Genomic DNA, 13,442 nt, shown 5'->3' with positions numbered 1-13,442 from the left:
AGTTGTTTAGGTAAACTATCGTCTCAAACACCATCACAGACTAAGGAAAGGAAGTAAAGTGGGCGGAGGGTTAATGGCCACGCTCTAACAGTTACGCAACCTCCTGTTCTGCTAAAATTATATCACAGCTATTGTGCAATGAAGATAAGAATTGTTATCAAGGAAAAGAAGTGGGAGGCAGTGTACTTGCTGAATGTGAAGTCCCTGGGCCAATCCCAGGCCTCAGCACTCTCCTAGGTGCTAAAATAGGATACCCCCTCCCCCTTCTTCATGGGGGATAGGTCCCAGGAAACCTTGTGACAGCCTGAAACTAAGTACAGTATGAACCCCATAAATACACTATGCTTTTCTTACACACACATTCATACAATAAGATGAAGAATTTTCACCCATACCTTTAATCACAGCACCCTGGAGTGGGGCATGGGAGTCTCTGTGTTCAAGGCCAGCCTGGTCTACATGGCAATTTCCAGGTCAGCAGGGTTACATAGTGAGACCCTGTCTAAATTAATTAATTCAGCCTTTTCATCTCTGCACTGAAAGGATGAGCTTTAGCTTCCCCTTTAGCACATCCCAGTTGCCTACATCATCTTGTACTTTGGGAACATTAAGAAAAATAAGGGGCATTTGAGTACAAACACGGTGATGCACTCCCACCTGCAAAGCTGATGCATACAGTGGCTGCTTAGTGACTGATGGACAACAGCACGCAGTGTGGGCTTGCTGGACAAGGATGACCCATGTTACCAGCAGGACTGAGCGATGGTCAGTAGGGATTTCATCCCCGTACTCAGAACCACACATGACTAAAGATGGATGAAATTCCCTCTGGAATTTAGTGGCTGCAGACTGTGGCTGGTCATGGGTGACGCTCTAGTTTCACTTCTGTTGCTGTGGTAAAATACCCTGACAAAGAGCAGTTTAGAGGAGGGAGGGTTTTTGGCTCTCAATTCCAGGTCACTGTCCATTAGGTTACAATGGCAGGAGCTTGACTGAGATGGCTGCTCACTCATCACAAGTACAGTCAAGGGCAAGGAAAACACATCACGCTCACTGCCAGTTCTCAGCTTCATTTCTCCACTCATTTCTAAAAAGATTTATTTATTTATTTATTATTTATCTATTTTATGGTGCTCTATCTGCATGCACACCTTCATCCCAAAAGAGGACATCAGATCTCTCTATAGATAGATGGCTGTGAGCCACCATGTGGCTGCTGGGAGGTAAACTCCGAGCCTCTGGGAGAAGAGCCAGTGCTCTTAACTGCTGAACCATCTCTCCAGCCCCACAGATTTCTCCACTTTCAACACATTCAGAACCCCCTTCACAGGGAATGGCACCACCCACAATGAGCTGAGTCTTCCCATATCAACTAAGCCAATTAAGACACGCCCTACAGACAGGATCACTGGCCAACCCAATGTGGACAATCCCCACAGACTTGCCCACTGGCCAACCCAAAAGGAAAGCATTGCAAAGGGGAGACCATCATGTCCCCATATACGGTCCACACCACCTCCCAGGGTTCCCCAAATTTCACCAAGGGTATGGCTAGCCCACTGCACCAAAGAGATTGAAACTATAAAAACAAAAGCAGGGTCTAAGTATTATTTTTCTTAGCTTCTGCCATCCTCCTCTCTAACTTGCATTAAATAATTGTTTTCCTAAAAGCAAGACTGTGAACTTGTGAAGTAGGAACACAGTTGAAGCTCAACAGTAAGGAAGGAATTAGCAAACTCATTCTCTTCCCTTCCCTCCATTACACATATGCAGAACTCTAGTGTAGACTAAGTGAGGCACAGGCTCAGCACACAGGAGGGCTTCGTAGCATTACCATATTTACCACAGGAAGGAAACCACTTATATCCAGAAACAAACAAGCACCAACTGAGGCTGCAGCCAACACTCACCTCCTGGGAAATTCATCTCAGATATGACAAAAAAACAAAAACTCCAGTTGACTATGTTGTTAGCTGTCTTCTGTCCTAAGTTATAGGAAGACACATTCAGCATCACATTTTGCGGGGCTGGTGGGAAAACACCTGGGCTTACCATGCTTCCCTTTCTCACTTGAAAAGAGAAAGGCATGAAGAAATCCCCTGACTACATTATGGTGACAATGTGATTTGAAAACTATGAAAGAATAAAGATGGGGGGGGCGTAGAATAAGGAGCTTTCAAACCAACAAAGGCAAATGCCCCCTAAGGCATCCACTGCACTGACAGATGCTAAGAAAAACCACCTGGGTTATTAAAATCAAGAGCTGCTCAAATCAAGAATGAACGGGGTGCAAAGCATGCATCCCCACATGTGGAAGCACTTCCCACACAAGCTAGCCTCCTAGTGCCATCCCAGGGCCCAGGTAAAGTGTGCGGGCTGCAGAGGGCAGTTCACACCCTCCTCTAATTCCAGTTCCAGGGGATCTGGTGCCCACTTCTGGTCTTTCTGACCACTCATGGCATCCCACTCACATGGCATCCACTAATACAGAAAATACAAGGTTACACATAAATAAAATGTAAAGAAGTAAAAGCATCTCTACTCATATATCATAGGATCATGGACACAGAAAACCCCAAGGAATACACTAAAAACCTAATACTACATGAATTTAGCATTCATGCACTCATCAATGTTGCAAGATAAAAGATCAAGGTATAGCCATGGCGGTGGTGCACACCTTTAATTCTGGCACTCAGGAGGCAGACGCAGGCAGATCTCTGTGATTTTGAGGCCAGCCTGGTCTACAGAGCAAGTTCCAGGACACAGAGGAACCTTGTCTCAAACAACAACAACAATAACAACAACAAAAACAAAAATCCAAACCAACCAAACCAAAGAGATCAAGGTATAAAACAAAACCAATTGCATTTCTATACAATAACTTAGGAAAACAATGCCCCTTACAACAGCATCAATAATAATAATAATAAAACTGAGGGAAAAATGAAAACAAACATAAAGCTCACACTCTGAAGGGCATAAGGAACTACTGAAAAATTTTAAAAGAATGTAAATAAACATTGGCACAGCTCATGTTCACGATTTAGAAGACAAGCAAGAGACAACACTTGCCAAACTATGGCAGACTCAATGCAATTCCCATCAAAATTCCAGCAGGCCTTTGTAGAAACTGACAAATTGATTCTAAATTATACAGAAATGCACAGAACCTAGAGTCATCATTACCAAAAGAAAATCCAAGGGGCTGGATAGAAGGCTCAGCAGTTAGGAGGCCTGGCTGCTCTTCTGGGTTACCTCGATGCAGGTCCCCACACCCACATCCAAACTTACAAGTGCCCATAACTCCAAATTCAGGGGATCCAATGTTCTCTTCTGATTTCTGAGCGCAGGAGACACACACCTGGTGCACAGACATATAGGCACACATGACGAACAGACGTACATGCACACATGGCAAACAGGCATACACACATGGTGCACAGACATACATGCAGATATAAAAGATAAAAGACAAGTTCAAGGACATACATTTTACAATTTCAACTTGCTACACAAAACCCAGCTATCAGGACAATGTGGTACTACCATGAGGACAGACATCTAGTTACTGGGATAAAATCTGGAACCCTGAAATAAACATTCCTTTTGCTTTATTTAGATTTCTGCTGTTGTTTGTGACAAGGTCTCCCTGGTCCAGGATGGCCCGAACTTGCTATGTAGTTGAAGATGACCTGGGGCTCCTGCATCTCCTGTCTCCCCCCCAAGTCTGGATTACAGCAGGCACCATGGAACTCAGTAAAAGTTCAACAAAGGCACCAAAATAATTCACTGAGAAAGGAACATTCCCTTTAGCTGAGCATGCTATTCATACCTAAGTCCCAGTGCTGGGGGCAGAGACCAGAGGTTCAGAATCTCAAGGCTACCAAAGGCTACATAGCATGTTTCAGATGAGCCCAAACTCCACAAAGACTGTCTCAAAAAATAAAGGTGGATGATGGTGGCATATGCTTTTCTCTGTGAGTTCAAGGCCAGCCTGGTCTACAGAGCAAGTTCCAGGACAAGGGTGTTACACAGAGAAACAAACAACAAACACACACACACACACAAAAAAAAAAACAAAAACAAAAACAAAACAAACAAACAAAAAACAAAACAAAACAAAAGTACAACCTCTCTGAAAATCAGAAATTCCTCGAAAAGTTAAACAGTGGCCTGGTGGTGGTGGTGCACACCTTTAATCACAGCACTCGGGAGGCAAAGGCAGGCGGAGCTCTGTGAGTTCAAGACCAACCTGGTCTACAAGAGCTAGTTCCAGGACAGCCTCCAAAAGTCACAGAGAAACCCTGTCTCAAAAAACAAACAAAAAGTTAAACAGTGAACATATTATAAATGAACAAGATAGTCTATCTATGAAAAATAATTCCATTTAGTCATAAAAGTGGAGAACTGATGCACGCCATAATATACATCCATCTGCAAAACATCATGCTAGACAAAAAAGGCTACATTACACAGTCTATTTATGTGCAGTGTCCAGATGAGACAGATCTACCAGACAGAAAATACATTAGCTGCCCGGCACTGAAGGGATTAGGGAGGAGAAAAGTAGATGTTAAGAATATATGGTTCCTTTTTTATTCCTTTATTATTTAAAAAAATTAATTTTTTAAAAGAATTCCAAGTATTAACAGGTTAAAAAACAAAACCCAAGTTTGGATTTTGCCAGAAATAGCACTTTGAAGGGGCTGGGTTGAGTCAAAAAGACCAGGCAACTGCTTGATGATGGACAGGAGCATAGGTGACATGTAGCATTTGGCGAGTGGGAGAGGACACACTAAAAACCAAGAGTTAGGACCCTTTAGATGAATGGTGTGTTAGCTACTTTTCTGTTGCTTTAGAAAAAAAAAAAAAAAAAACCATGACCATGGCACCTGAAATGAAAGCATTTATTTACTTATTTGCTTACAGCTAAGAGTCCACTAGAGTAGGTGGTCATGGTGGCTGGAGCAGGAAGTTGTACTTCACATCCCAATCATAAACATGAAGCAGAGAGTAAAGTCGTGTGTGTGTGTGTGTGTGTGTGTGTGTGTGTGTGTGTGTGTTTATGTGTGTGAGAGAGAGCTCAAAGCCCACCCCCAAGTAATGTACTTCCTCCACTGAAACCCCCCAAACACACCACTAGCTTGGAACCAAGTGTAAAAATACAGTTTGTTCAAACCACCACAGACAGATTTATGATAAGTGAACTGTGTGTCAATAAAGATGTTGGAAAAATCATGTGTGTGTTTATATGTGGCACATAAGACTAATCTACCATTTATAGACTGTTTTACTACCTGACCTGCTGCCTCAATTCTCTTGAGCTGGGGCTTGCTCCCTTGTAAAAGGAGAGCTATAAAAGCACCCACCTCCAAGTTCTCACAGGGCAAGGCCCGAGCTGGCACCGTGCTTGACACCACAGTGAGCAGCCACCCACACTGTGGAGGTTTGGATCAGCTGTCACTCTTCCACAGAGATTGGCTCAGTGTCGACAGTTACACTGGGCTAACAGGAGCTCATAGAGGATGGGCTTTCAGGATTCAACAAACTCCATGTTCTGACTCAGCCACGAGCTATATCAAATTAAAAGTCCCTCCCCTTCTTTGAGTCTGGAGTGAAGTCAAGGAATAAGAACTCTCTTATCTCCTTTGTGCTTGCTAAGTCCACTTTTCTTGCACAAAAGCCTCTTTACCACCCAGCCAGCAGAGGCAGTGAGTGGCTGAGTTTTCAGGGCCGGGCGCAGACAGCCTGTGCCGCAATTCCAGCTTCCCCACTAGCTTCCATGACTTCTCAGTGCCTGTGCTACCTAGTGCATGGCAATCACTACCTGAGGCCCCCAACAGAAGGGTGCAGCACACCAACCGCCCTCACTTCTCTCCTCTCTCAGACTGCCCTGGGACACTGACTGGGGATCTTGCCCTCAAGTCAGATAAGAAAAGGTATTTCCACGTGGTTTTGTGAGCTTGAGTTCCTGGTGACCAAGAAGGTACGCTAGAGAGCCCATGATGACCAAGGAGGAGCACAAAGAGCCTGTGATGACCAAGGAGGAGCACAGAGAGCCCATGATGACCAAAGAGGAGCACCAGAGAGCCTGCAGATGCTTCACCTCAGATGGCTCTACCCTGGCTCTAGGCAAAGGGTGTTGACTAGAATGTATGCCGAGACCTCTCCTGGTCTGCCTGCCACAAGCTTCCATCAGGATCCAGGACTACTGCTGTCTGGAACATTCTCTCCCCTAGTGGCTACTCTGCTTCCACAGCTAGCTCCAGAGAAGAGTGTTCTATCTGCCACTTTCTGCCCATCTTGATCCTAGTGCTCTCTAAGCTCCATGCACTGACTCACCTTTGCCTTCATCCCTGCAAATGTTCATTCATTCTCCAGCACCAGTAGATGACCAAAGGATTTCCAAAGAGCTCCTGGACAAATCACAACTGAACACAAACACTTTCAACTACAGCTACCAACTTCCAAGCCCCATTGACCATTAAAGAGCCCATGGGTTGAGAGGCACTATAAGGGCCTCTTCTGAGGCTTGAAATACTCACAAGTGGCCAAGTTATACCAGTGCCAGCCACCAGCAACACTCAAAGTTAACACTGACAAGACTTTAGTGTCCTGGTCTGGACAAATTCAACTCTTTTTTGTACTGCAATAGGTCCTGGAATGAAATAAATTCTAATGTGCCAGCTTCAAGCTCCACTTGGGTGTCGAAGACTGAAGGGAGCAGACAGCAAAAACTCAATGGCAACGACACAGTAAGGCAAACAGGAGTTCACTGTTGAGATAATGGGAATTCTTTGTTTTTGACTTTGTAGCCAACTCCTAGACTCCTGTAGAAAAACTGGAATATGCATAAAGCAGCTAAATCCCCAGGTTCGGGATCAGTGGCTACTGCTCGGGCTGCTCTGTGGCATTGCTCCCGTTTACCATACACCAGAAGTTTGACCTATTGCCATCCTTAGTTCCCCTGAGGGAGAGGCAAGCTCTCTGAAGGATGAGCAGAGTGTAGAAAGGCAGTTTTGAGGCCAGCCTGGGCCAGTTGGTTGTAAGATTTTAATTGCCATGGGTGGTGGAACACCCCTCAAATCCCCGCGCTCAGGAGGCTGAAGCAGGAAGAAGACTGGTGAGGGCAGCCGGGACTACACAGTGAAACCTTGTCTCAAAGAAAAAAAAAAAAAAAAAAGCCACACAAAGCAGGAGCTGGGAAGGTGGCTTAGTGAGTAAAGTCGGGACCTGAAGTCAGATCCCCACTTAAAAGTCAAGCATGGCACACACCTGTCACCCCCACACTAGGATGGAGACAGGAGCATCCTGAGGCTTCACTGACTAGGCAGACTAGCAGGAAGCATGAGCTCCAGGGTCAGGGATAAAAACAAAAAGAAGAAAAATGACTGGGGAAGACATCCCAACATCCTCTGGACTCCCCCATACATCCTCACAGCCAAACACAACCAGGAACACATACACACTACACAAATGCATGCAACACCAACCAGGAACACACACACATACTACACAAATGCAACACCAACCAAGAACACACACACACTACACAAATGCATGCAACACCAACCAGGAACACACACATATACCACACAAATGCATGCAATACCAACCAGGAACACACACACACTACACAAATGCATGCAACACTAACCAGGAACACACACATATACCACACAAATGCATGCAATATCAACCAGGAACACACACACACACTACACAAATGTATGCAACACCAACCAGGAACATACACACACACTACACAAATGCATGCAACACCAACCAGGAATACACACATATACCACACAAATGCATGCAACACCAACCAGGAACACACACACACACCACACAAATGCATGCAACACCAACCAGGAACACACACACACTACACAAATGCATGCAACACCAACCAGGAACACATGCACACTACACAAATGCATGCAACACCAACCAGGAACACACACACACTACACAAATGCATGCAACACCAACCAGGAACACACACATATACCACACAAATGCATGCAACACTAACCAGGAACACACACACTACACAAATGCATGCAACACCAACCAGGAACACATGCACACTACACAAATGCATACAACACCAACCAAGAACATACACACATACCACACAAATGCATGCAACACCAACCAGGAACACACACATATACCACACAAATGCATGCAGCAGCAACCAGGAACACACACACACACCACACAAATGCATGCAACACCAACCAGGAACACACACACATACGACACAAATGCATGCAACACCAACCAGGAACACACACACATACGACACAAATGCATGCAATACCAACCAGGAACACACACACACACTACAGAAATGCATGCAACACCAACCAGGAACACACACACACTACAGAAATGCATGCAACACCAACCAGGAACACACACATACCACACAAATGCATGCAACACCAACCAGGAACATACACACACACTACACAAATGCATGCAACACCAACCATGAATACACACATATACCACACAAATGCATGCAACACCAACCAGGAACACACACACACACTACACAAATGCATGCAACACCAACCATGAACACACACATACCACACAAATGCATGCAACACTAACCAGGAACACACACACTACACAAATGCATGCAACACCAACCAGGAATACACACATATACCACACAAATGCATGCAATACCAATCAGGAACACACACACACACACATGACACAAATGCATGCAACACCAACCAGGAACACACACAAATACCACACAAATGCATGCAACACCAACCAGGAACACACACACATACGACACAAATGCATGCAACACCAACCAGGAATACACACATATACCACACAAATGCATGCAACACCAACCAGGAACACACACACACTACACAAATGCATGCAACACCAACCAAGAACATACACACATACGACACAAATGCATGCAACACCAACCAGGAACGCACACACATACCACACAAATGCATGCAACACCAACCAGGAACATATACACACTACACAAATGCATGCAACACCAACCAGGAACACACACATATACCACACAAATGCATGCAACACCAACCAGGAACACACACATACGATAGACATGAAGCAACACACTTTTCCTGCCATGTTACTTAAGGATATTTTGGTGATATTGATTATCTTGACCCCAAACCAGTTCTATAATATGTAGGGACTCAGACAAAATGAAAATGCAAGATGCCCCTTGTTCAAAATAGTGAAGAATTTCACAATGGTGGTGGCAGAGCATGAGGCCCTACCCAGCTGCTGTCCCTGCCCCTTCAACAGACAAATTCCAAGGCTGAAGCTGGACTGCACAATGACAGTCAAGATGCCCATGCCAAGGCCTCCCTCCTAGAGGCAAGCGCTACATTGTGAACTGGCGCATTGTATTAGGAGCAACATCAAACCAGAGTCAGCAAGTATGAGCATTCTTTCTCAGCCTTGAAGTCAAGATTACTGCAAGATTTTAATTCCCAAGCACTATCAAGCCTATGATCCCAGTCTGGGGGAGGGGGAAAGGGGGAGTGTTACCAAGAAGATCTGAAGCCAGCCTGGGCTACACAGATGACTTGCAGGCTACCTAGAGTTACTGACACAGTGACACCCTGTCTCAAAACAAAAATAAAACATTTTAATTCCTAAATTATAATTACAAATGTCCCGGTCAAAGACAGAACTTTCAGTGTACACCTTGACCACAGTTGGCAGGAATGGTGACTTTGCCGCTTTGGGGACCATGAACCAAGGTGTGGCTCTAACTTTTGTAGGCAGTTCTTCCTCTTCAATGAGTAGAATTTGTTTCCCAAACTCAGGACTGGAAGCCCATGGGCTGATGATAATGAACCTTTTTATCATACGGGATTTTAATTCCTTGACTTTCTCTGTACTCTGAACAAGGACGGCACAAGCATCGTGAGTAAGGGCTGAGCCCAGAGCCATACCATGCCAGGCAAGTGTCAGCACTCAGCTATACGCCCCAACTCCTTTTCTGTATTTTTTTTTAAATTTTATTTAGACACAGAGTTTAACTTGCCCATACTTGCCTTGAGCTTATTATAATTCTCCTGCCTCAGCTTCGGTTATAGGTATGAGCCATTATGCCCAGTCAAAGCTGGTTTTTACCTTTTGAAATGTCGGGAACGAGACTTGGGGCGCGACCTAATAATATAAGGTCTCTGAATGATATCAGCAGGTACACTGATGATGGCTGGCAGTGAATCATTCTCTCTGGGGGCATGTGTCATTATCTCCTTAACTCTTAGATAGTTACTGTGTCATCTAATTAAGAACAATGACTCTTACTGAATCTTGCTCTGTCTGGTTACATGCCTCCCCCAACTCTGCAGATGAAACCCAGGACCTCCCACATAACAGACAAGTGTTGTACCAACCACTGAGCTTTCTTGTTTATTTTCAGACAGACTCACCAAATTCCCCAGGCTAGCCTCCAACTCTAATCTTCCTGCTACAACCTCCCAGGCACCGTGTGTTACTGTAGTGCACCACCATATCTTCCAAGGAATCTTTTATTTTTTTTTAATGAAAAAAATGACTTCTGTCTCTCCTCAAGTGCCCATACAACTTAAAATACATATGGCAAGCTGCAAGCCAACACTTAACAGAACTGTTCAAATAGCAGTCTGTGGAGTGTGCCCAATGTTTGCCAATCAAAAGAACCAAAGGTTCTTGACAATTACGGTGTCAATGTCAAGTCTTTCAAAAGCAGGCCTTTACACACTGAATAAGATGAACAAAGCGGACAGTATGAATCATGACAGATTCCAGGAGTAATTACAGACCCTTATCTTATTTGCTGCTTGTTAAAATGGAACTCGAGGAGCAGGGCGTTGGTGGCGCACGTCTTTAATCCCAGCACTCGGGAGGCAGAGGCAGGCAGATTCTCTGTGAGTTCGAGGCCAGCCTCGAGTGCCAGGATAGGCTCCAAAGCTACACAGAGAAACCCTATCTCGAAAACAAACAAACAAACAAAAAAAACCAAAACAACAACAACAAAAAAAAAGGAACTCGAGGAGACCAATACCTACTAAAATTGTTGCAATGCCATTAATACTGTCATCTCAGACCAGGTGGTGGCTCAGCATTCAGGAGGCTACCTCCCAAGTTAGGGGCCAGCCTGGGCTACTCAGTGAATTCCAGGCTTAGCAGGGCAATAAAACAGTGAGACTGTCTCAAAAAGAAAGACAGAGAAAGAGAGAAAGAAAAAGAAAAGAAAAACCAAGAAACCCCAAACAACAAAATAAGAATATACTTATAAGGCAAAGCTTCTCAACCTTAACCAAAGCACTATTGACATTTGGAGTCAGGGAACTCTCTGCTGTGGGTGGGTGGCTACCTTGAACACTGTAGGACACAGCGGGGTCCCTGGCCTCCACCCAACTAGATGTTAACCTCCCAAGTATAACAACCAAAAATGTCACCTTGCACTGCCACATACCCCCCCCATCATCTCCAATTGAGAACCACTGATTTTCAGAGATGGCAATGTGTTTTTTTTAAGGAAAAATAAAAACAAACAAACAAACAAACAAAAAACACCAAAGCATTTCAGAACAGGGAGGGGTCCTAAGGGGTCTGAGCTCCAGATAATCTCAAACATTACATCAGCCACCTTGGGGAGCTCGTTAAATTCTGATTCCTAGGCCCAGCCCCAGAACCATCAGTCCAGACAGGTACTGGGTTTTCCCTCATCGCTGACAACATCCTCACCCTACGGGTAAGGTAGAGTGGGCCCCAGAACGTAACTGCTTTGCCCAAGGTCACTAGGGAGCTAGAACCCGGCCTCCGAAGCCAACCAAGCTCTTCCCCAGAACAAGGGTGGGTGAAGTAAGAGGTGTGTGTGTTGCTCTTCCGCCTTGGAGGCCATAAAACCTAAAGGTGCATTCGGGGGCCAGCCAGCCTGAGATTAAAGATCCAGACTTGGTACTCATTAGCCAGGTGGCCTTGCGCAAGGCAAGTAGGCTCTGGGGTCTCAGTTTCCTTCCCTGTCATATCAGCATTCATTCCTAGCGACAATGGAAAGGAGACACTGTACCAAAAGCCCTCGGCATACAGCCCGGTCTACAGGAATCGCTCGATACGGGTCCTAGCGGGGCTCGGGAGACGAACCGACTCCGACTCCGACTCGGCGCCTCACCTGGCCCCGCAGCTCCTTCTCCAGCTGCCGGTAGTCGTTGTTCCAAACCAGGAGGTGCAGCGGGAAGCGGCTGCTGGCTTCGCGGGCCGAGGACATGGCGAGGAGGCCGCGGCCCGGGCCTGACCGCCCGCCTGCCGCCACCAGCCTCGATCCGACGGGGTCTCGGGGACCCGCCCGCCCGACTGTCCAGAGAGCGAGGGGAAGAGAGCGGCGAGCGGGCGAGTGCGGGACGCGGCGGGCGGCGGGGGCCTCCGAGGCCGGAGCGGGCGGCTCTGGAGGCCCGGGGTCGCGGGCCGGGCTGGGGACCGGCTCGGGGACCCGCTCGGCCGCGCCCACCCCGCGCCCCGCGCGCTCGCGCCCGAGCTGACAGCTCGCGAACCGACTGTCGCCGGCCGAACCGCCCCGAACAGGGAAGTGCACGGGGCGTTCCACCGAGCGCCGCGGCGGGGGACGCGGCCCCGAGACAGACCCGAGCCTTGATCCATTTCGTCCCGCCGCACCCCCACCCCGGGACACACGACGATCAAAGGTCTATGGAAACGTGGGACATCCCCCCGCCAGGAAGCCTGAGATCCTCAAGCGCAAAATTCAGGGTGCGCGTCCCCTGGCTCTCCCCTGCCGCTCCAGCCCCTCCAGTGGTTCGCTCCACAAATGGGCCCCTTCCATTGGCTTTGTAGCCCGGGGGTGCCAGCCTGGACCAAACCATCTGGCTGGAGCCTTCCACGATTGGTCAGAAGCCATTTTGGAAGTGGGCAACACGAAATCGTTTCCACGGAAGGACTGAACCCTGGAGAGGTGGCACCAGATATCCTCAAGATATCGGGGTAGTTGTGTCTCTGGGCTTCTAAGCTTTGGAGTATTTGCACTGGAGGGTTCTTTGTTGTGGACGCTTTGTAGGAGGCTGAGCGCTGCCTACTCAATGCCATCAGCACTCTCCCCAAAACGGTCTCCAGACGTTCGCAGTTGTCCCCCGGAGGTTAAAACAAACAAACAAACAAATAAATCGCCCAGTTGAAAACCACTTATTTTGTCTGAATTCCCAACTAGGCTATAATTCAAAGTACTCACCCTGAAGGTCTATCCCGCATCAGTCTCGTTAAGCTAGCCATTCGGATTTAGGATTGTGGCCCAGAGGACTAATAGAGTAAGTCTCCAGGTTGGCCCACAACAGGCACAAGTCAAATCCATCCTCTGGGCTGCGACTTCTTGAAACAGTGAAGAACCAACCCAGTGTTGTGTCTGC

At 46.7% G+C, this 13,442-nt stretch overlaps 1 protein-coding gene across 2 annotated transcripts in view; it reads right to left on the bottom strand.

The window, feature by feature from the left end:
- The window catches only part of Ankrd13a (ankyrin repeat domain 13A), a 34,173-nt gene extending 21,612 nt beyond the window's left edge, over positions 1-12,561 (bottom strand). Inside the window, exon 1 of one of the 2 annotated variants that reach the window (XM_027416023.2) lies at positions 12,200-12,561. In XM_027416023.2, coding sequence (XP_027271824.1) covers positions 12,200-12,295 — 96 coding nt within the window. In that variant the 5' untranslated portion in view covers positions 12,296-12,561. The remainder of the gene's footprint in view (positions 1-12,199) is intronic. The other variant, XM_027416024.2, reaches the window with a different exon arrangement.
- Positions 12,562-13,442: the final 881 nt, after the last annotated feature.

This window comes from Cricetulus griseus, chromosome 4 (assembly GCF_003668045.3).
Source record: "Cricetulus griseus strain 17A/GY chromosome 4, alternate assembly CriGri-PICRH-1.0, whole genome shotgun sequence".
Taxonomy (NCBI): Eukaryota; Metazoa; Chordata; class Mammalia; order Rodentia; family Cricetidae; genus Cricetulus; species Cricetulus griseus.
The sequence above is the reverse complement of the archived record's forward strand: the minus strand, read 5'-3'. Positions and strand labels throughout refer to the sequence as shown.